General features: G+C 44.5%; 8 protein-coding genes across 8 annotated transcripts; 2 read left to right on the top strand and 6 right to left on the bottom strand. All coding sequences in view use genetic code 12, as the record gives it.

Moving 5' to 3' along the window:
- Positions 1 to 19: 19 nt before the first annotated feature.
- Positions 20 to 3,937, bottom strand: LODBEIA_P56330 (uncharacterized protein; the record flags this gene model as incomplete). Its single annotated transcript, XM_066975987.1, has 1 exon — positions 20 to 3,937. One exon carries the CDS (start codon positions 3,935 to 3,937, stop codon positions 20 to 22), a length of 3,918 nt encoding a protein of 1,305 aa, XP_066832571.1.
- A 1,917-nt stretch (positions 3,938 to 5,854) lies between these two features.
- On the top strand, positions 5,855 to 6,175 carry LODBEIA_P56320 (uncharacterized protein; the record flags this gene model as incomplete). Its single annotated transcript, XM_066975986.1, has 1 exon — positions 5,855 to 6,175. One exon carries the CDS (start codon positions 5,855 to 5,857, stop codon positions 6,173 to 6,175), a length of 321 nt encoding a protein of 106 aa, XP_066832570.1.
- A 305-nt stretch (positions 6,176 to 6,480) lies between these two features.
- LODBEIA_P56310 (uncharacterized protein) lies at positions 6,481 to 7,956 on the bottom strand (the record flags this gene model as incomplete). Its single annotated transcript, XM_066975985.1, has 1 exon — positions 6,481 to 7,956. The coding sequence occupies one exon, from the start codon at positions 7,954 to 7,956 to the stop codon at positions 6,481 to 6,483; it is 1,476 nt and encodes a 491-aa protein (XP_066832569.1).
- Positions 7,957 to 8,565: 609 nt separating this feature from the next.
- Positions 8,566 to 9,999, bottom strand: LODBEIA_P56300 (uncharacterized protein; the record flags this gene model as incomplete). The annotated part of the gene is made up of 1 exon (XM_066975984.1): positions 8,566 to 9,999. One exon carries the CDS (start codon positions 9,997 to 9,999, stop codon positions 8,566 to 8,568), a length of 1,434 nt encoding a protein of 477 aa, XP_066832568.1.
- A 1,107-nt stretch (positions 10,000 to 11,106) lies between these two features.
- LODBEIA_P56290 (40S ribosomal protein uS17) lies at positions 11,107 to 12,020 on the top strand (the record flags this gene model as incomplete). The annotated part of the gene is made up of 2 exons (XM_066975982.1): positions 11,107 to 11,151; positions 11,598 to 12,020. The coding sequence occupies 2 exons, from the start codon at positions 11,107 to 11,109 to the stop codon at positions 12,018 to 12,020; spliced, it is 468 nt and encodes a 155-aa protein (XP_066832567.1).
- A 332-nt stretch (positions 12,021 to 12,352) lies between these two features.
- Positions 12,353 to 13,174, bottom strand: LODBEIA_P56280 (uncharacterized protein; the record flags this gene model as incomplete). Its single annotated transcript, XM_066975981.1, has 1 exon — positions 12,353 to 13,174. The coding sequence occupies one exon, from the start codon at positions 13,172 to 13,174 to the stop codon at positions 12,353 to 12,355; it is 822 nt and encodes a 273-aa protein (XP_066832566.1).
- An 813-nt stretch (positions 13,175 to 13,987) lies between these two features.
- On the bottom strand, positions 13,988 to 16,493 carry LODBEIA_P56270 (uncharacterized protein; the record flags this gene model as incomplete). The annotated part of the gene is made up of 2 exons (XM_066975980.1): positions 13,988 to 16,168; positions 16,281 to 16,493. The coding sequence occupies 2 exons, from the start codon at positions 16,491 to 16,493 to the stop codon at positions 13,988 to 13,990; spliced, it is 2,394 nt and encodes a 797-aa protein (XP_066832565.1).
- A 458-nt stretch (positions 16,494 to 16,951) lies between these two features.
- LODBEIA_P56260 (uncharacterized protein) lies at positions 16,952 to 20,104 on the bottom strand (the record flags this gene model as incomplete). Its single annotated transcript, XM_066975979.1, has 1 exon — positions 16,952 to 20,104. The coding sequence occupies one exon, from the start codon at positions 20,102 to 20,104 to the stop codon at positions 16,952 to 16,954; it is 3,153 nt and encodes a 1,050-aa protein (XP_066832564.1).
- Positions 20,105 to 20,329: the final 225 nt, after the last annotated feature.

Raw genomic sequence — 20,329 nt, 5'->3', positions numbered from 1 at the left:
AAATTTAAATTAATCAGGTCTATTGAAAGAAAGATTCGATGTTTGTAGAAGCACCACCAAACTTGCCCATTTCACCCATGAACAAAGTCTCATTGACTCCGTTACCTGTGCCTGGGTTCTCTCTACCGACTCCACCGAGGCTCGGCTCAGCAGAGTCCCCAGCTCCAGGCATGATACTCCCCATGTCGCCGCTAAAGTGTTCGAATATATTCTCACTAGCCAAAAAGTCCAAGTCGAAATCATTGAATTGAATAAGCATATCCAAGTTAGTTTCATTCAAATCTGGCAACCCAGTATTCTGCTGCACTGGATCGTTGTTGCTGTTTAATTCATTGCTCATCGCAGCAGCACCACCAATTGCTTGCTTCTCGGTTTCAGTTGCAGTGAAAAGCCTTGGCATTGTTTGCTGTGATGGCGGTGGAGGAGGTGGTGGTAATGTTAACGGGGGTGGTGACAAAGGTGGTAATGCAGGCACGTTCGACACCTCGGCATTCAATGGAGTCGGGGTGTGGGGCTTGTAAGCATTTACTGAGGCCGCAGGAGATCCCACAGGCGTATTGCCATTTCTTCTGACACTAGACTCGATCTGGTTTGGGTATAAATTGGGCCTCATCAAAGTTGTATGATCAAAGGGACACTTTTTCTGCTTCTTGGTCGATGCATGAGAAGGCAGTCGTGGTAAAGTGGTGGTAGTAGTGGTAGTAATAGTGGTGTTGGCAGTGGCCGCTGCTGTTAAAGGTCTATTAAATTGCGCCTGCAATGGCGGCGGAGCCAAAGTGGATATTTTCATAGTCTCGTCATCGTCATTCATCGGGGTGGTTATCTGTGAAATGGGACATTTTGAGAATACTCGACCACTAGATACGGATGAAGCGTGTGAAGTGGCCGCCGCGGTTGATCTAGCATACTGTCCATGACCAACCACGGGGCACGATGAGAGCTCCTGCTTAAGTGATGGAATGCCCTTGGTGGTTGAAGCCAGCTGCACATTGACATTTCCCGTGTGCAATACGGGACACGCAGACGCGGCACCAACCGCATTCTTGCTGGCGGCGCCACCATCATTGCTGAATCCCGGTAGTCCAGTGTGGAACGCGGCATAGTTGAAATCCTTGGTTAATGTCGAATACAATTTCCACAATTTAACCAACTTAGAAAGTTGCTCTTTCTTGAACAAGGCGCCCGTCAAACTATTAATCACGCTATTGACTTCACCTGAAAGCTTGCTGATAAACTGAGTTGGTGTCACAATTTCGCCGTTTTTCATCACAAGGCTATCGCACGTTAGTTTCAACAAGCCCGGGGCTTGCTGCGGCGAGTCCCGCACTCTCAAAATCAACCCCACAACAAATTGAATCAGTCGAGTTAATACTTCCGTTATTACCAGGTATAAATACTGGGATTTGCTGTGAGTCACGTTGGAGTTGTCCTTTTTATTCAAATTCTCAATCAAATGAAATAAACGGTGGAAAACATCGGGCGCAACTGCGCTAGCCATAATCATTGAATCGTGGTTTTCCTCACTTTGCAACATCATGATATAAGTCATAAAGCATCTCAAATACTCGAGTGTAATCAAAATCTCAAATTTCCGTAACTTGCTTGCTATCCTGGCGACTCCGAAATCCTGACACCACGTTTCACACTGCTTGATTAGACTCACCAAGTGGTTTACAGTTAGTTTGTTGGAACCCAAATTCATGGTACCGTGGCATAGGGAGCACGACACATTGGCAATCAAATAATGCACATGCAACGTGACAATCAAATCGTTTTCGTCAGTCTTGTTGGTCAAAAATTTCAAGTGATACTGCAACAGGTCAACTTGTTCAATCTTTTGGTACATTTTCTTCAACAAGCCATCCAAATTTTTGGAGTGTTTGATCAAGGGAATGAAGTTTAAATTGACCAAATTGCTCAACCGCACAACATTGGTCCAAAGAAAACAAAAGTGCAACCTGAGGTCCTTTTTGCGCTTTTTGTAGTGCGACGTGAGGTCAATCAACTCTGGGTCTTTCCAAATCTCCAATGACTCGTTCAATAGTAGATGCAAGAAATTGGTGAATATGTGCGTGAAGGAGCTTTTGGTGTCAATGATTGAACCGGGTTTTCGATAGTCGTCAATCTCTCGATTCAATAGAATAATGACTAATGCGCAGTACGAGATTGACTTTTGGGATTCCTCGCCTTCATATTGAGCTAACAAATCTTGAACCATGAGCAACAAGTTGTTGTGCCTCGAGCCGAGCCCAAGCAATGGAATTTCATTAGGAAACACTTCTTCAAATTGCGAGCACAAGTCTTTGATGTTTTGGTTCTGGTTGTCTTTATTATTGTTGTCGTTATCGATGTTTTTGTTGTCGCTGTCATTATCCTTTTGCTGGTTCGTGTCCTTGTCTCTCAATTGGCCCTCCCTCACGAGCTCTCTCAATTCATGCAAGGTCTCCTCGATGATCAAAACTAGCATTGAAAGAAAGATTCCCGTCGTTTGCACCTGATTGGTAAGCTCTTCGTCAAAAACTGGAGACAAATTTAACTCGATTCCATCATTAAACTTCTTTTTAAACACAGATTGGATATCAAATTTGTAGAAAACCAAAATGCTTCGACTCTCAATATTGCTTTTGTAATAGTAATCCAAGAGAAAATAAATTTGTAGAATGTCGAGTTTCGTGTTGCCTCTCGGTAACGACACCATTGCGTCCCACATGGTAAAGATCTTTTCATGTAGTCGTCTGCTTTTCATCGTCGACAGATTTTGTATTGTTGTTGTTGGTTTCACTTCCTCTAGTTTGAGGCATGGCTTTGGCGACATGGTCGACCTAGGAGTTAGATTTGGTGCTGACAAGGGCTGCTCCTCAGCCATGAAATTGAAATCACATTCGACAACGGGACATCGGTGTTGCAGCTCTGGCGCTGGTGTCACCTGTCGGCCAGGTTTCGAATAATCCACCAAACTCAGCGGCGAAGGCTGAAGGGAACAAGTGAAATCAACTTCGTTGATTTTGCGTGAGCTCTTGATGCTATTGTATGTTTGTTTTTGTTTTTGCTTCCTTTTTAAAGGTTGAAGGTGCTGCTCCTCGTTTGGAGACGGGGATGTTTGTCTCTTTTGTTGGCTATTATTCAACATGTTGATCTTGTACATGTGGTACATTTTCTGCAAGTTGGTAATGCGATACCAAAGCGTGGTGAGCTGGGGATCTAGCTTGACCAAGTTGATCCACGAGTAGGTATCAATGTAGGAGGACTTTGACGGGTTTATGGAATTGGCGATGGAGCTGATGCGGTAGTCTCCTAAAACTTCCAACTTGTTTGCCAAATAAGTGCTCGCGAGAGGGCTAATCTTGCTCAACACCGTGATTGGAATCGATCCAATTTGAGAAAAGCTTTGCTGGTTAGGTGTATTGCGGGGAGACAATTGCTGGAGTACCGATAGTTGTCGTTTCAAATCATCGATTTCCTTGCGCTGCGTCACAATCACTTTTCCATTGGATTGTTTGAGCTGTCGATACTCGTCTGTTTGCTCGATTTTCACCGTTGCCGTAGATGAACAGCTCAGTCCCAGTGGCTGACCCATTGTCTTGTGACCCACTGCATTTGGACCCACTGCATTTGGACCCACTACATTTGAACCCACCGCGTTACTCTTTTTTGACAAACCATCACTCGCGGCCTCAGCCCATGGCGGCATGGCATACGTGCACAAGTGGCCCACCGAGTACTTGATACAATTGCTGCATGCCGGTCTCTCCTTTGAACAAAAAATCTTACGCTTGGAACACTGAACACAGCTCTTGGGGGTCCGGTTTCGCTGTCTCTTGGGTTTACCCATCGACTTGAATCTGTGGCCAGGACGCTCCGATAAGTCCGCCAGTTTCGAAGTTATCTGACCACCCGTTGTTGCTTCAAAAGACGCCGAGTCTTCTTGTTTGGTCATTTTTGTTTTTCCCGTATAGAAGATCTCCAGATCCAACAGTGGTGATGATAATGACGACGAATTCAGCTGGGCATACAACTTGTTATTACTGTTGCATCTGAGATAACCTTTGCAATCAGCTTATTAATTCAGTTTAGAAATATCGTAAGTTGAAAGAAAAAAAAAAAAGGAATTGAGCCCTGGGGAAATTCTTTAGTTCACCTATAGGTTGCGCGTCTTGTCTTCTAACTGATTGAGAATGGTCGAGATGTTGGCTAGACCCACACCTTTCGACGGCGGTGGCGGTGGCAATGGTGGAAGTGGTGGTGGTGGTGTTCTGAAGGCAACACCACTAAAACTTCAAAGTTTCGTTTAGTTTTTTATTTTGTTTTTTCCCTCCGCTGACCACCGCCAAACCATATTCATAACTCACCCGTACAGTTACTTTCACCCAAATTTACCTTGCCTCTTATTAAGCTCTCACACTTACAACCCCGAGTCCGACCTACTTACAACGATCATTAGTGTTGTCGAGTTAAGAAAATGAAAAATGCAGAATCCCGTTCCCACCGTCAATCTCCAACTAAAAAAAAAAAGGGAAACGCCGCGTAAGGTGGACATAAGCACCAAAATTACGTCATGTAACCAAGTTGTCAGACGTTGGTTTAAAAAAAAAGCGGGCCTGGTTATTCTAAATGTAATAAGAAAAAAGAACGAATGTCAGACAATCACCAGCCTCTTGTTGTGTTGTAGTTTCTGCCTAACCGTAGCTAGAAGACCTCTCGGGTGCAATCTGGAGCCGAATTGAGAGGAGGGAGAGAGAGGGGGAGGGAGGGGCTTGACAGGAAAAACTCGTTTTTGTTTTTCCGGTTATCTATTCCATCAGTAGACTTATCGACACCAAAAAAAACCCTGTGCATATTTCTTTCGCCAAACCAGAACAATAACAGTTGCGCTTCGTTTATAGTTGTCAAGAACTAAGCATAGCCATGCCATTATGATCTACTTGCAGGGCTTTGAACTTTTTTTCAAACGTTCTCGGGCATGGCGCTCAAGCAGAAACATTTCGTTTTCTCTCTTGTAAATTGCTCATTACGTGGGAGAACCTCACATGAACCAAAACCAGTAAGCCATTCTGGCTTTTTAAATCTTTGCTGCCGGCAAGTCTATTCTTTTTTTTTTCTCTTTTTGGGGGGAAGGGCTAGCCAACACGCATCCGGTTGGCGCAGATCAGTCAATCGTGTCCCCGTCACACCGTTCATGATTGATTCAATTCTACATAGAATCCCTTCCACTTGGCTGGTAACAACCGTGTGTGTGTGTGTCTTCCCCTTCCCATCCTCGTGAAAGAGCCCATCCTCATCGATGTCTTGGGTTTGAACTGAAAAAAAAAATTCCACTTGTTTGTCGGACCCGAATCGGACAATCGTATGACACCTGAGTGAAAAAGGCTCTCCAAATTAAAAAAAAAAAAAAAAAAGATCATCTCCAGTTTTCCAGTCCATGGTCAGTAAGAAGCACTGTAATGAACTTTGCTGCATTATCGAGTCCAAACTAGAGCACCCAGGAGCTTGGTTTTCAAGCACACCAAAACACATTTCTCGAGTCTCGTAAATCAAACAAATAAAAACAAAAAAAAGGTTGCATCTTTCAAAAAAAAGCTATCCGCTTTTTTTGTCTCATCGCCTTTATTATGAGACCTATACCTTCCAGCATCATTATCTTCAACTTGTGTTTCACAAACATTGCTAAACCCCATCACCATTTTGCAACTTAAGACGGAGGCTGCAAAAAACGCACCAAAAAAAGAACTACAAAAATAGGTCGTGCGAAAAATCATCCGAAATTGAAATCACGAAGACCAAACCCACCCTTCAAACCATCCACATCGCCTGCCGCCCTTTTACCCATCATCACACACACACAACCACGCCTTAGATGTCAGCAGGGATACCAGTTCGGCTACTAAATGAAGCCCAAGGTCACATCATATCGATCGAGCTCAACAACGGCGACACATACCGCGGCAAGTTGCTCGAGAATGAAGATAACATGAACTCGAGCTTATTCGACGTGACGATAACCAGCGGCAAGAACGGCTCCGTCAAGCATATGGAACAAGTGTTCATCCGCGGCAGCATGATCCGGTTTATTAGCGTGCCCAATATCTTGAAGAATGCACCTATGTTCCATATGAAACCGGGGGATAAGCCCAAGCCTCCAGTGCGCGGTCCGCCTCCGAAACGAAGAAAGAATTGATGGGTTGCGTTCAGCTGGGAGAAGTCAGAGATTAAGAGAAAAAATGGGGGTGGGGGAAGGCTAGCTAGTTCGGAATGTACTGGAGTCACTCGGTGGCTAGAATTCAACTAAGCTCAAGGTTTAGCTTGTTCGAGGTTATGCGATTCGAACTTTTCACAAATAAAACAAAGTCAATAGTGAATTCTTTAAAAGTAAACCAATTTTTTTCCACTTATAGTTCTATAGATGTATTAACGTCAAACATAACCACCACAAACTTTGCATTTCCTTTCTTTATTTTTTTTTTCCTTGTATTTTCCAAAAGACTAGGTCATGGTGACCAATTCTTCAGCCGAAGAAGGATGGATAGCTACGCAATTATCGAAATCTGCCTTTGTAGCACCCATCTTGATAGCCACGCCGAACCCTTGCAAGATCTCAGCACTGCCATCACCAACCAAATGCAAACCAACCACTTTTTCATCGGGGCCCTGGGTCACGATACGATAAACGGTTGGGCTCTTGTGCTTGGGGTTCTCAACCATGGCATAGTACATCGCGGTGAATTTGGAATTGTAAACCTTGACATTGTCCTTGCCGTATTTGGCAATTGCTTCTTGAGTAGATAACCCAATGGATCCACACTCGGGATGCGAAAACACCGCCGAGGGGATATAGTTGTAGTCCAAATGTGCATCTTTAAACTCGGGACCCCCGAATAATCTATTCGACAACTTACGTCCCGCGGCAATGGCCACTGGAGTCAATTCGACTTTGCCGACAACATCACCCAAGGAGAAGATCTTGGGGTTGGCAGTGGCTTGATACTCGTTAGCTTCAACTTGGCCTCTTTCGTTGAGCTTGACGCCAACGTGCTCCAACCCCAAATCAACTAGCGATTTCCTGCCCACGGTCCAGATGACATCGTCAACTACCAAGGTGTCGTCATTGATCAAGGTGACGATTTTCTTCAGCGGGTCATCTTTGGCGGTTTCAATCTTTTTCACACCCGAGTTCTTGATGATGTTGACGCCCAAGTTATCGATATAGTGGTCAGTGATGGTGTTTTGAATAATGTCGTCAAATGCACGCAACACGGTGTCTCTTCTGATGATAAAGTCGACTTGGGTGCCCAATCCATTGAAGACACCCGAGAACTCCACGCCAATGTACCCGGCGCCAACAATGGCCACGCGTTTAGGCTGGCGTTCCAAGTCGAAGAACCCATTCGAGGTGATGCCCAAGTCGGCACCTGGGGTATCAGGAGGGATAATCGCGGTTCCACCAGTGGCAATCAAGACCTTATCAGCACTGAAAACCAAAGTCTCGCCTTTCTTATACTGTTTGCCCAGCTCCAACCAGGGGATTTCTTGATCGCCGCTCAATTTAACTTCGACATCGCCTTGAGAATTGATGAATTTCCCAAAGCCAAATAGGTAATCAACGCCCTCTTTTTTCAAGTTGTTAGCATAGATGCCATTCAATCTCGTCACATACGCGTCTCTCTTGACCTTGAACTCGCCCCAATTGAACTCGCCGTACTTGATTGGCTCCCTCGTCTCGTCCAACTTATAGTCAAACAAGTCTGCCTTCTTGTGCGCCAAATCGGAAGCATACCACATCACTTTCTTGGGCACGCACCCGACATTGACGCAGGTGCCGCCCAACTTGTTAAAGTTGGATTCAATGAGCAAGACTTTGGCGCCGTATTTCGCTGCTCGTCTGGCACTGGCCACGCCGCCAGAACCACCGCCAATCACCAAGTAATCAAAGTTTTTCAAGGAAGACGCAATTGGTGCCATCTTGGATACCGCCGATGAAGTGAGGTGTCTATTGAGTTGTAGAAGTCGTTTACTTGAAGAATAAAGTAGAGATTTATTCAACATAACCCAAGAAGGTATAAATTCCGGAACGGTGGGAACTTTTATATATATATACTTGGTTTGCTATGAGGGTTGTGAAATCCAAAAAAAAAAAAACCGGGTTGGCAATTATATGTTGGCGAGAGATGGGCGCGGTAGAAAGGTGTGGATTTTTTTGCTCGATCCAACGTTGCTTGCTGCTATGTAATCAAGTTCTGGGCTAGGGTCAACTGCCGCTACTGCCATCGCCACCACGGGTACTAGTAGACTCTAAAAAATACCATCTAGATCCAGGCAATCTAGGGTAGTAGTAATTATATATTCAGCCTCTTGTTTTGGGGGGAGTAGGGGAAGGTGGGGGTGGCATTTTTCCGCTTTCGCTCGTGAGGGTAAAGATTCCCCTTGTTACTTACAGCCGCGGTTTTCGGCTTCGGGCGCACCCGTTTACGGAAATCTAATCTCGGCTTTTAGTCTCTGTCAATACATATACATATACATATATATAAACATATGCTACTTATATATATACATATATATATGCTTTCTCAGTTAGATAACATCACTCTGCTCATCGTCTCTTCCCTCTTTTGCTAAAGCTCGCAAATGGTTCAACCCCAACTGCAACAAGGCCTCCCTATTCTCACTCGTCATTTGATGATCTTCCGCTTGGTCTCCACCAGCAAACAACAACAACCCCTTTTTGAACTTCTCCAACAGCAACTTCTCCTTCGTTTCCATGGCGTCACCGTCGTCGTGAAACATGCTCAACTTCTCGTCCTTGCCGTCGTCTATTTTTCTCCTCAGTTCGCGAAACTCGTCCTGGTCAAAGCGGAAAGACGAGTCTTCGGCGATTAAATTGCTCATCTCTTCGCGGTCTTCTTCTTGCGCCAAATACAAATCTTGCCGGTTATATTCGTTATTAGTCAAGATTTCGTGGTTCATGCAGTTGTTGTCGCCAAAGATCTTGATCAAGATTTCCTTCTTTTGCGCAACTTGCAACTGTCGCTTCACCATGATGGAGGTTGTTTTGAGGGCCAATCTCTCCAGCTGGTAAAGCTGCTTTCGCTTGTACTCCATGAGAATCCTTTGCTCTTCCGCTTCTTCCTGGCTTGGAGTGTTGAAAACGGAGAGATTTGGCATTGTGTTTTTCGTGAGCAATTCATCCAACTCACCCTTGGTGTAGCCTGGTATGGAGTTTATATATTTCCTCGGTGGCAAAGCGAAACCAGTTGCACCTGACCCTTCATCGGCGGATCGGGACCCGTTTCCATCTCCATCTTCGTCTTCGTCTTCATCGCTGGATAAGCAGTTGGCGAAAATCAAAGATTGGCAGAAATACTCAGCATTGTGAACCACGGGCTGCGGTACTACCAGTCTCGACGCTTGCTTGGAGTTGGTCAGCTGGGGATGTCGCAGCTTATTTTGTGCTTCTTGTGCAGAAGAAGACGCTATCTTTAATGTTTTCGAAGGCTGTCTCGAAGATTGATGCAAGTTGAGTAGTTTAGTTTTGATCAATTGCCCATTTCTTGGTGTTTTGTCGGACTTGGCCAATTTCTCTTCATTTTCGTGATCAACGTGTCGAGGTTGATGTTGACGACTTTGGTGGTGCTGTTGTTGTGCTTGTTGTTGTTGTGCTTGTTGTTGCTGTCGCTGTCGATACTTTCTGATATTGTTACTCGGTGTACTTAAAATCGACGAGGATGAACTGACTGTTCTGTTCTGAGCTAAACTTTGGGCAATAGAATCAATCATTTCATTAGAAATCATTCGCGATTGCTGCTGCTGCTGCTGCTGCTGTTGTTGTTGTTGTTGTTGTTGTTGTTGTTGTTGTTGGAGCTGATTTGTCATTACATCGTTATTATTGCTATTACCAGTATTACATGGCTGGTGATGGTGATAATGACTACTGAACTTTGGTAAGAAATTGTATTTCGACGAAGTAGTGGTCGTCGACGAAACTATGTTGTTGCTCGATGTGTTCATGGCTCCCGGTCTGCTGTTGAGTCGTTTGGCGCCCCCTCAATATACTTGTAAATGTGGTGTTTCGAGTTTGGGCCTTTTTATCGAGAGTGGTATTTATTTGATATTTCGCTTGCTCTGGTTTGTGATTGCAGTTTTCAGTTACGAAACAGACTAAAAGAGAGAGAACGAGCCACCGAGACCTACAGTTCCCACCACCGCCACCGCCACGAGGGGGGCCAGCACCACGGCAGTGCTATTGTTGCTGCAGCTGAAACCTCTTCCACCGGTTGAAACCAAGGCAGTTGAAAAAGGTTCAATTCAGGTGAGTTAAGACCCTCCCTATAACCAGCATCGCGTAATCTTTTTTTTTTCCAATAACCAACACGTCTGTGCTACGAAATGCGGAGAGTTTGGTCGTCTTGCCACCTTAATGGGTAGAGACACAGTATCCCCCACTACGACCAGGAAATGTGGTGGTTTGTAGAGTCAAAAACCGTGGGAAAGGGAGGCGCATATGGAATTTCATTGCGCGGCACTCGCGAAAATCCAACTTGCAGCCTCTCCCTCAGCCTAACCCAGCCGTGGCGGGTTTACCTGGCTGGCAGGCTGGCCAACTAACTGGGCCAGCTAGCAACTACAAGAGATTTCCACTAGACCCACAATCAAGCAAATATGCTGCCCACCACACAAGACTCAAGCTGTCATGTGTTTAAGCTAGCTTCTCTCTGAGCAGAAAGAGGTGATGATTTCCTCGCATATGAATGGTGATATAAATGTTACTTTGGCTAATTCAAAATACGCATGACCGAGTAATTATTATTGAGAAGTCGCGTCACGTGCATCTCACGTGTCTATATTTTTACAAGGGCTTGAGCCCTTGTTCATTTTGCGTGTGCCGGTGTCAATTTTAGCGGCATTTGGTAGCATTTTTTTATTCACCCTCGCTAACTCTCTGTCTCTGGCTGCCACTCTCTCGCCGTCTCCCTGCCCACACCACCCACAGAGGCACACACTCACTCTCTGCTAGAATCGCGCACGACACTACTGCAGTAAAAATTTTAATATAGAGAACTGAATTTTTCAGATACCAGCTATCTGAACCCATCTAGAGCATATCCAACATCAACCATGGCAACCGAATTAACCGTTCAATCAGAAAAAGCTTTCCAAAAGGTTTGTACTTGACCATGGTGGCGACGAAGGATACGGAACGAGGAGAGAATAGAAGGGTCTTTTTTGGTTTTTTTTGCTACAACGTCAAGACCATCGACGCCATAACGAGGAACGAGGAAAGAGGAGCGAACTTCCGGGTGTTTCAAAGGCAAGGGCAGCAGGTTTGGAAGTCATAGCTCCTGTGGCGTTTAATCTACAAAAGTTCAACCATGAGACCCAACAACGTCACCACAAGTCAACAACAAATTCTCAAGAACAGAAAAAATGTGCCGCTTGATACCCACTGGGATCAAAGAAAACAGAAGCCCTTTTGCCATTTCCCCCCCCCCCCCTGCTTCGATTTTCGTGTTTTAAGCCCGGCATCATATCATCTCTCCTCCAAAATTCCATTTCCGTGTCAATCCCCAAAAAAAAAAAAAAAGTGTATACTAACTTCCACAATATAGCAACCACACATCTTCACCAACCCAAAAGCCAAGGCCAACAGAAAGACCAAGAGATGGTACAAGGACGTTGGCTTGGGCTTCAAGACCCCCAAGGCCGCCATTGAAGGTACATACATTGACAAGAAGTGCCCATTTGTCGGAGACATCTCCATCAGAGGCAAGATCTTGACCGGTACCGTCATCTCCACCAAGATGCACAGAACCATCATTGTCAGAAGAGACTACTTGCACTATGTGCCAAAATACAACAGATACGAAAAGAGACACAAGAATTTCGCTGCTCACATTTCTCCTGCTTTCAGAGTCTCGGACGGGGACGTTGTCACCGTGGGTCAATGTAGACCTATCTCCAAGACCGTCAGATTCAATGTTTTGAAGGTTGCTGCTTCTGGTTCCAAATCAAAAGCCTTTACTAAATTCTAAATCCAACAAACACAAAAAAAACAAAAACAAAAAGGAAAGAAGGAAGAAAGTGTCTCATGGAATTCTTGCAAGATGAAGAAATATAGGATAGACGAATAGGATTGATGCGGTTGTGTTGTGTATAGTAGAAGAAGTTTTAACGAGTGCTCATAACTTTTTTACTGCTTAATGTTACAATAGTTTACTGACATGTGTTTCCACGAAGCGCGTTGACACTAGGGATGTAGATTGGAATTGAGGTGGTGACTTCTGGTGCGAGCTAACCCCACATGTTTTGATGAAGAACGGGTACATTCCTGCAAATCGTCTAGTATTTCTACTTACAATATTCATTAAGCATTAGAAGGAGTATCCTTTTTAACAACTTGTATTCTACCTTGTCCCCAATCGGTCAACACGGAAATAATCTCACCTTTCCGATGATATTCTTCAAAATCATCGGCTCCGCCTCTGCTTTCAAACGACTGGCCCACCAACACATTAGGCACCGTCCTTCTGCCGCTCTTCTCCAACAAGTAATTCTGCAACTCTGTTCCATGTTCGTGGAAGTCCAATTCGACAACATTGGGAGCGGGCAAAATCTCGTATTTCTCCAATAAAAGCTTCTTTAATTTCTTCAGGTATGGGCAGTAGCTCTTGGAGAATATCGTCATGGGAGATAACGAGCGGATCTTGATCAATTCAGCTGCTGGGTCGTATTCGCCATTTTCATCGGTGGTCTTTTGGTTATTGCTCGATTGCTGCTCGCCATTCTGGGCACTCTTGGCCCCGCCTTCGCCATCAATCTTCTTGACCCCTTCTTCGCTCTTGCCCTTGGAGATCTCCTTATTAATTGCGTCATCGGTCTTTTCGTCGTTTAACGAATTGACTAGGTTGTTGGCCACCACCACGGGGCTCTTCTTATCCGATGACGTTACTCCAATCTTGTCACCACCACCACCACCTACCCCACCGACACTGCCACCACTGCCACCACCACCACCACCAACGGATCCATCACTGGGCGACACTGCATGGATCTTGTTGCCAATTTGGTCTCCAACTTGCGCATGCACCATAGCAGCGGCATTTTGTCCAACTCGATGCACCACAAATAGTAATATGAGCACAAGTCCCGTTAAGCCTGCAATTCTCAAATGCCTAACTCCTGCCATCGTCGCTGAATTTTGTTTTTTTTTCTATTTCTGCCGCGGGGTCAACTGAATGTCTTGTTTGAAACGAAATCAACCGTAATGTAACGGGTAAAAGAGGGAAATGGAAAAGGCAAAAGGAGAAGTTTTTGGAGATCTAAGCCGGTCCTTGGAATTGATTCGATGCGTTTATCAAAAAAGAAGATATATTATTAGCAGCGGGAAATATGAGGAGTACCAGTTGCCTAGATGTATTATTCTTAGTGTATATATGTCGCTGGGAATAGGCTCAGGGTGTATATGTGATATATATCTGTTTGTATTATATTCCGGTATCCTTTTTTTTTTTGTAATAATTGCCTTTGTTCTGTGGGAGATTGTTGTTTTCGTTGTTTTCGCCGTACTTTTTGTCTATCTGGTACAGCACCTGTCAATTTGACACTCGATTGAAAGACTGGGAGGGTTCGAAGTTGATTGAGCGGATGTTGCTTGAATGAAGTTGGTAAGAGAACTATGGTGTTTTCAATAATCGCAAGCTGTGGATGTATTATCACTTCCTCCGTTTTCAATATTTTTTCTCTCTCGTGTCAGTTTGGGTCCCGCGGTATTGCACGATCCACTTCTAGCATCGTATACATTGGCCCGCAATTGCACCCATCTTCGGCACGGTTGTAAAGCTTGTCACCAGGGAGATGTGACGAATAGGGGGTTTTGGGCAGTTGCCATGCCTACAATGTCAATCGATCTCTGCAAAACAACCACCATTGCAAGTGTAAACGCAGCTCCTCAACCCCCCTTGGTGCAAGTGTTTTCTATCTTTTTCTCTTTTTGGTTTTGTCAGTTGCGTAAAGAGTTTTCGCTTCTCCAGCAAAATGTCTTGTAGCAAATTTGGCAGGTCTTGGGCACTTTGAACCGAGGATGGCGGTGGTGGTGTTGTGGGTCAATTTTGGCAGGATAGTGCAGTACACGGTCAAATTCACGCTTCAATATCATACAGTTCAAACAAGTTGCAAACAAGGATGAGTTGTAGTAGCTGCCCATTTGGAACCCGTTCTCCACCATTTGGTTAAGCTCAGTTTCATTATAGCTTAATTTGAAAGTCGACATGTTGGTTTGATGGGAGTAATTCGAATGGGCCATGTACATGATCAAAGGAGGTAAATACCCATCTTGATACACGTGAGGAGCAGCACTTGCAGCTGTTTTTTCGAATTTCAAGGTATCAAAGTCCTCCAATACGTCGCAACCCAAGAATATGGGTTTGACGCTGAGGCCTTGTTCCATAACTTCCAGCTGACTAGGGACTTTTGGAAAAATCGACCTTAGCTCCTCCCCCATTTTCATTCCTCTCGAATGTGGTGGCCGGAAACAGGGAATCTGTAATCCAGAGTCAACCCCGCGCTGGCCAAACCTCATTGCTGCCTTTTGCAACACAGTGCCGTTTGGATAATTCTTGAATTCACCACTCATATCGTATGCGAGGATAATGTCGATTTGCCTAGCACTTGCCAATAAAGGCTGAAATGGGATATTCTGGCCATCGTCGCCACCATCAACAAGATACATGTCGGCTCTTTTGCCGTCGTCGCCGGCGACTCCATTGCTGTAGTTGAAAAAGGGGTTGGGCGAATACAAGGCATAGTCAGGGTGCAATTTAGGCAAGCGAAGATCGTTCCATTCCGAGCTAAACCCAAACACTTTTAGTATTTCTTCCACGGCAACCATCGACCCCAGTTGATATTTATCGAGTAGAGCGTAAACATATCTGAACACATGATTGAACAAAGACGACGATGTGCCTGTTAGGAAACCAACATTGTCGAACCCAGAAACGCACGATGAGAGGTTACCCTTTTTCACCATGGGGTGGCCGTTGGCTAAATGCGACCCCAAATATTCCAAATCCACAAACGCATTCAAGTAACCATCCCACGATCCAAATTCGAACGGGGTAAACTCCATCACGTGGCTGTAAAGGCTGCTGTCCTCGGCAGTGGGGCCTTTTTCAAGAGCACTCGGATCTCTTTCAATCGTGCCGATTATGGGCAAGGGCTGGTCATGGTTCAAAAAGGAAGCAAGATTTTTCGAAGCGGCCGTCATGGTGATCCCGGGAGTCCTGGCAGCTGGGGTAAAGATCCTTCTCGCTAGTGCCCTGCCCCAATAATCAGTTAAACTGGTATGGAACCCGGCTTTTTTCTTATCTCGAACTTCAACCAAGAGATCTTTGTAGAATTTGAGGCATTTTGAAATCAAGCTCTCATTTAAACTTAAGCTAGAGCCATTGGCTTTTTTGCTAATGTCACCATCATCAAGTAACCCAATGAACCAATCTCGGACGGGGTCGTTGCCCGCGGCAACACATACTTTGCTCTTGTTCTGCATCGTCGTCGTCGTCGTCGTCGTCATCATCGTCATCATCCCCATCCCGGGACTCAAGATGTTGAAAACTTTGTCAAAGAAGCCCTCTTTCCGACAAATTCCATCTTTTGCTTTAGCACCGCCGCCACTATTACGACCACCTCCAGCATTTTCCCCCATTCCATCTTCAACCTTTTCCAATTCAATATTAGCCTCTCTTTCCTTTCTCGGATCAACATCAGGCATACCCTCCAACAACAGCTCAGCCACATCCCATCCACACCCACTCGCACCAAACAGCCCATTAATCATCGCGCTAACGCGCGGAAAATCATTGATAAACTGCGACATAACAAGCCATGAACCACCACTAATACCAGCAATGTAACTAGACGACTGCAAAATGCCATTGACGAATGCCTGCTTGTCCAACTCTCGGTCGTCTAATGCCATAAGCACCCCAGCGCCAGCGAGCATGGAACGATAGCCGCCGCCACTGAATGCAAGGGCAATCTTGGTGCTTTTGCGCTGCTTGTATCGCAGCCAGAATTGCTCAACGTCAAATTGCGGGATCTTGTTTTTGTAAAGGATGGATTTCAAGTTGGCTTCGGTCTTGATGTTTCTCTTGGTGATGTATTCCGTTTCCTTGGTGCATAGCGTCTAGGTTCAAGTTAGTCCTCTCCATTTTCTCCATTATGTCTCGGGTTTTTTATCAAGCGAAATCTCTTGTCTTTTGGTCTTTTTATTTTTTTTATTTTAAGAAAGAACGTACGTTGTCGGCGGCTCGTATGACTGGATAATTGGGGCATACTACTTCATAAGGAGCATACGAAAGATTGTACTGAACTCCGGTAGCTGCATACGTATGGAAATTTTCAAGTAAGAAGCTATCGATTAGTTCGGTTGCATTGTTGAGAAATTTAATCTCCGATACGCTATGGGTGATCCAATATGCTAGGACAATTAATATGGTGATGAGTTTCATCTGGTTGAATTGGCTTTTTTGTTTTTTTGTTTTTTTGTTTTTTTACAAAAAGGGCGGTTAGAAGTTTGGCTGCAAATTTAAATAAAAAGGTTTGAGATAAAAGTTCGCGATAATTTTGCAATCTGGCCTCACAAGTTGCAGATCTTATTCTCACTAGCCACTCACGGGCACGGCTTGTTCTAATAAAACACCAGTGATGCCAAGATACAACTACAAGTATTCTTATTACAGATTACCATTCTTTACAAAGAATCAAAAAAGTATATAATTCTATAATCAAGCGTTCAGATTGTTACCAAAAGGGTGTATAAAAATACAAAGAAAAAAAAAAAGACGACAATAAAAGAACAAATAAATAGAAAGAAAGCCTCTCTCTCACAGTTGAAAGCGTTTCAATATCAAATTAAAAACACCTTCCGAGCGCGCGGCATGGTCCTTCCTCCCCTTTTTTTTTTTGTTTAAAAGTCTTCATCGTCTTCGGAAACATAGGCATCGCCCAATTCCTTCTTCTTCTTCATTCTCTCCTTCTTCTTCTTTCTCAATTCGGCAGAGGACAACTTGGTCTTCTTCTTGGCAGCGGCAATCTTGTTACCCATGGCATCGAATTTGTCTTCTTCGTCTTCCTTCTTCTCAAGTCTTGGACCAGCACCTTGGCCTTGGACCCAATTGTGGCCGGATGGAGTCATTCTACCATCCAAGACAGCCCAGACTTCTTCGGTCAAGTCCTTGGTGAACTCGGCCGAGTGGGTAATGATAACAATACCACCTTCGAATGCCTTCAAGGCCTTGGACAAGGCTCCAAGAGAGTCACGGTCCAAGTAATTGGTTGGTTCATCCAACACAATCAAGTGAGGTCTTTGCCATGTACAAGCAGCCAACACCAACTTGACTTTTTGACCACCGGACAAACCTCTGATTCTCGAGTGGGTCACCAATTCGGCATCCAAACCCAACATGGCACAGTGCTCTTCAATCTCCTTTCTGGTCAATGGTCTAAATTGACCCGAAGCCAAAGCTTCTTTCATATCGACTTCGGCAACCAACTTGGCGTGGGTTTCCATCAACTCACCTCTTGGCAACCAGGTGTTGTCAACAGACATCATTGGCACCCATCTTTCATTCTTCATACCAATGTTTTCACCAAGAGACCATGAGATTTCATACTCATAAGAGTTTTTAAACTTTCTTCTAGCATGGATACCAACAATTCTTCTTGGGGTACCTTCAACTTTGAAAATCTTGTTCATGTTTTGTTCATCTTCTTCGTTGATTTGTCTAGAGGCTCTGTCCATGGTTTCTCTATCTTCACCAGTTTGGAATCTCCATTGAATATACTCCGATGGGGTCTTGTCCAAGTGGTTATCAATGTGGGCAAAAGCGTGTTGTTTAATGTATGCGATACGACAGTTTTCGTGAACGTAAACTTCACCTTCGGTTGGCAACAACTCACCAGTCAAGACATTGATCAAAGTGGACTTACCGGCACCGTTAGGACCAATAACGGCAATTCTTGATGACAATGAACATTGGAAATTAATGTCTCTAATTTGTGGCTTCGAGGTACCTGGGTATTGGAAAGTCATGTTGGAAACTTTAACAATAGCCTTTTGCTTGGTCTTGACACCTTCCAAGAAACCTGGTTCAGGGAATTTAAATTCCAAATCAGAGGCTCCCAATTCATAGTAGGATTGAGCCGATGGGCATTTCTTGACAAACTCAGACAAATTACCCTTGTATTTTCTCAATTTGAAACCTTCGTAATGGATAATGTATTGGGTAATCTTGTCCAAGAAACCGGAATCGTGCGAGACAATGATGGAGGTGATACCACAGGTTTGCAAGTAGTTAACCAACCAAGCAACGTTAACGGTATCCAAATGATTGGTTGGCTCATCCAACAACAAGATATCGGCGTTTTTCAACACGGCTCTAGCCAAGGCCAACTTCATCTTCCAACCACCAGACAAGGATTGAATAGGCATGTTGATCATCTCTTCCGAGAAACTAAATTCTCTCAACTTGTCTTCGACAACCTCCTTGGTCAAACCAACTTCACCATCTTCGATAACAAACTCAACAACGGTGGTTTCAGCGTGGGTACCATCGATATCGTGTTCAACGTAAACAGTCTTACATTCCTCTTGAGTTGGGAAACCTTCAACTTGACCATTGGCAATGGCTCTCATCAAAGTCGATTTACCGGCACCATTTGGACCACACAAACCATATCTTCTATTTCTCTTTAATCTAAATTGGGTCTTGTTCAACAAGATCTTAGCACCATAAGCTAATGAAAACTCACAGTTACACAAGTCTTCACCTTCATCTTCTTCGTCTTCAAAAGAAGGTGGTTGAGGAATATTGTCAATAGCTCTCTTTCTAAATTCTTCAATGATGTCCTTACCTTCCTTTTCGTGCAAAAAGATGGTAGCAAAAGGCAAGGTATTTTGTAACCAAGCCTCTGGTTGGATTTCTCTTTCGTCAACCAAGTCACCAGCGATAGCAGCGATATAGTTCAAGGCAACGTCAAATCTCTTGGCAATCTTCTTGTCAGCCAACAACTTGTTCAACTCGCCCAAGGTGACATCGACATCACCAGCTGTCGAGATTTCAGGAATCTTGTCACCTTCACCAATAGCACCAACTCTTCTCAAAGTGTTCAAGGCTCTATTGGTAACGTCTCTAGCTTCAGGGTCGGCCATGTTGGCAAAGTTGGCCTTCAAAGCGGGCAACAACTTTTCCAAAAATGGAGCAACAACTTGTGGGTCGTCAACCAACTTACACATATTGTCAACAATAACAGCAGCCTTACGCTTAATAGCAGTGTCTCTTTCAGCCAAACCTCTAGACAACAAGGGGGCCATGATGGACAAAGTGGCCATGGTGACTTCGGAAACAAAAGTGGTGGCACCCAACAAGTGCACCGTTTCTGGAACCTCGGATGGATTAGCAATACATTCAATCAATTTAGGAATAAACTTTTCGATATCCTTATTGTCAATTGTTTCAGTGGATTTGGTCATGGTGCTGGTAGCAGCATCCTTGACTTCCTTCTTGGTGTCCCACATGGCCTCGGACAAAACGGGGATCAACTCGGGCATTCTCAATGCAATTTGGGCATTGGCGGTGTCCACCAATTGCGAAATGGCAGCCAAGATGGCTACTTTTTCGGTCCACTTGTTGGTGTTTTGCAAATTGGCAAGCAATTTGGGCAAGATGGCCTTGACAGCAGTCGGGGTGATGGCTGCAGCAATGGCCAACAAGGCATTGCTGGCGGCCACTTGCACCTCCTTGTTCTTGTCGCCGGATTTAGTGGCAACTTCGTCAACCATGTCAACAATGTAGGGTTCGACCGAAGGGCTCAAGTCGTTGGCAGACGAAATGTGCTTGTAGGCGTCCAAAGCAGCAATCACCGTCTTTTGCTCCTTCGACTTCAATTGCTTCTTCAAGTCAGCGAAAAACTCAACGGGAACATCGTGCTCCACAATGGACGAGTTCAAAAAGGTTGCAATGTTAGTAGCAGCTTCATCCTTGTTCTCGGCAACTTGCAACTTGCCTAACAACTCGGAAAGGACTTCCTCAGAGTATTTAGATTCACTAGCGGCTGTCATGACCCTGAAGTGTTGAATAAAGTAACCAAACAAGTAAAAAGAAGAAGAAGAAGAAGAAGAAGAGGAAAAAGAAGTGGGCCGTAAAAGTAATCACCTTTTTTTTTATTACTCTTTTACACCTCTTCACATCCCGGCTATCAAGGTGAAAAATTTTTAATCCGCAGGGGAAAAAGAAAGAGAATTTGGGTGGGGGGGTGTTGTGTATTGATGTTTGGATGCGAGGCA

The sequence above is a fragment of the Lodderomyces beijingensis genome, assembly GCF_963989305.1.
Source record: "Lodderomyces beijingensis strain CBS 14171 genome assembly, chromosome: 7".
Lineage (NCBI taxonomy): Eukaryota > Fungi > Ascomycota > Pichiomycetes > Serinales > Debaryomycetaceae > Lodderomyces > Lodderomyces beijingensis.
The sequence above is the reverse complement of the archived record's forward strand: the minus strand, read 5'-3'. Positions and strand labels throughout refer to the sequence as shown.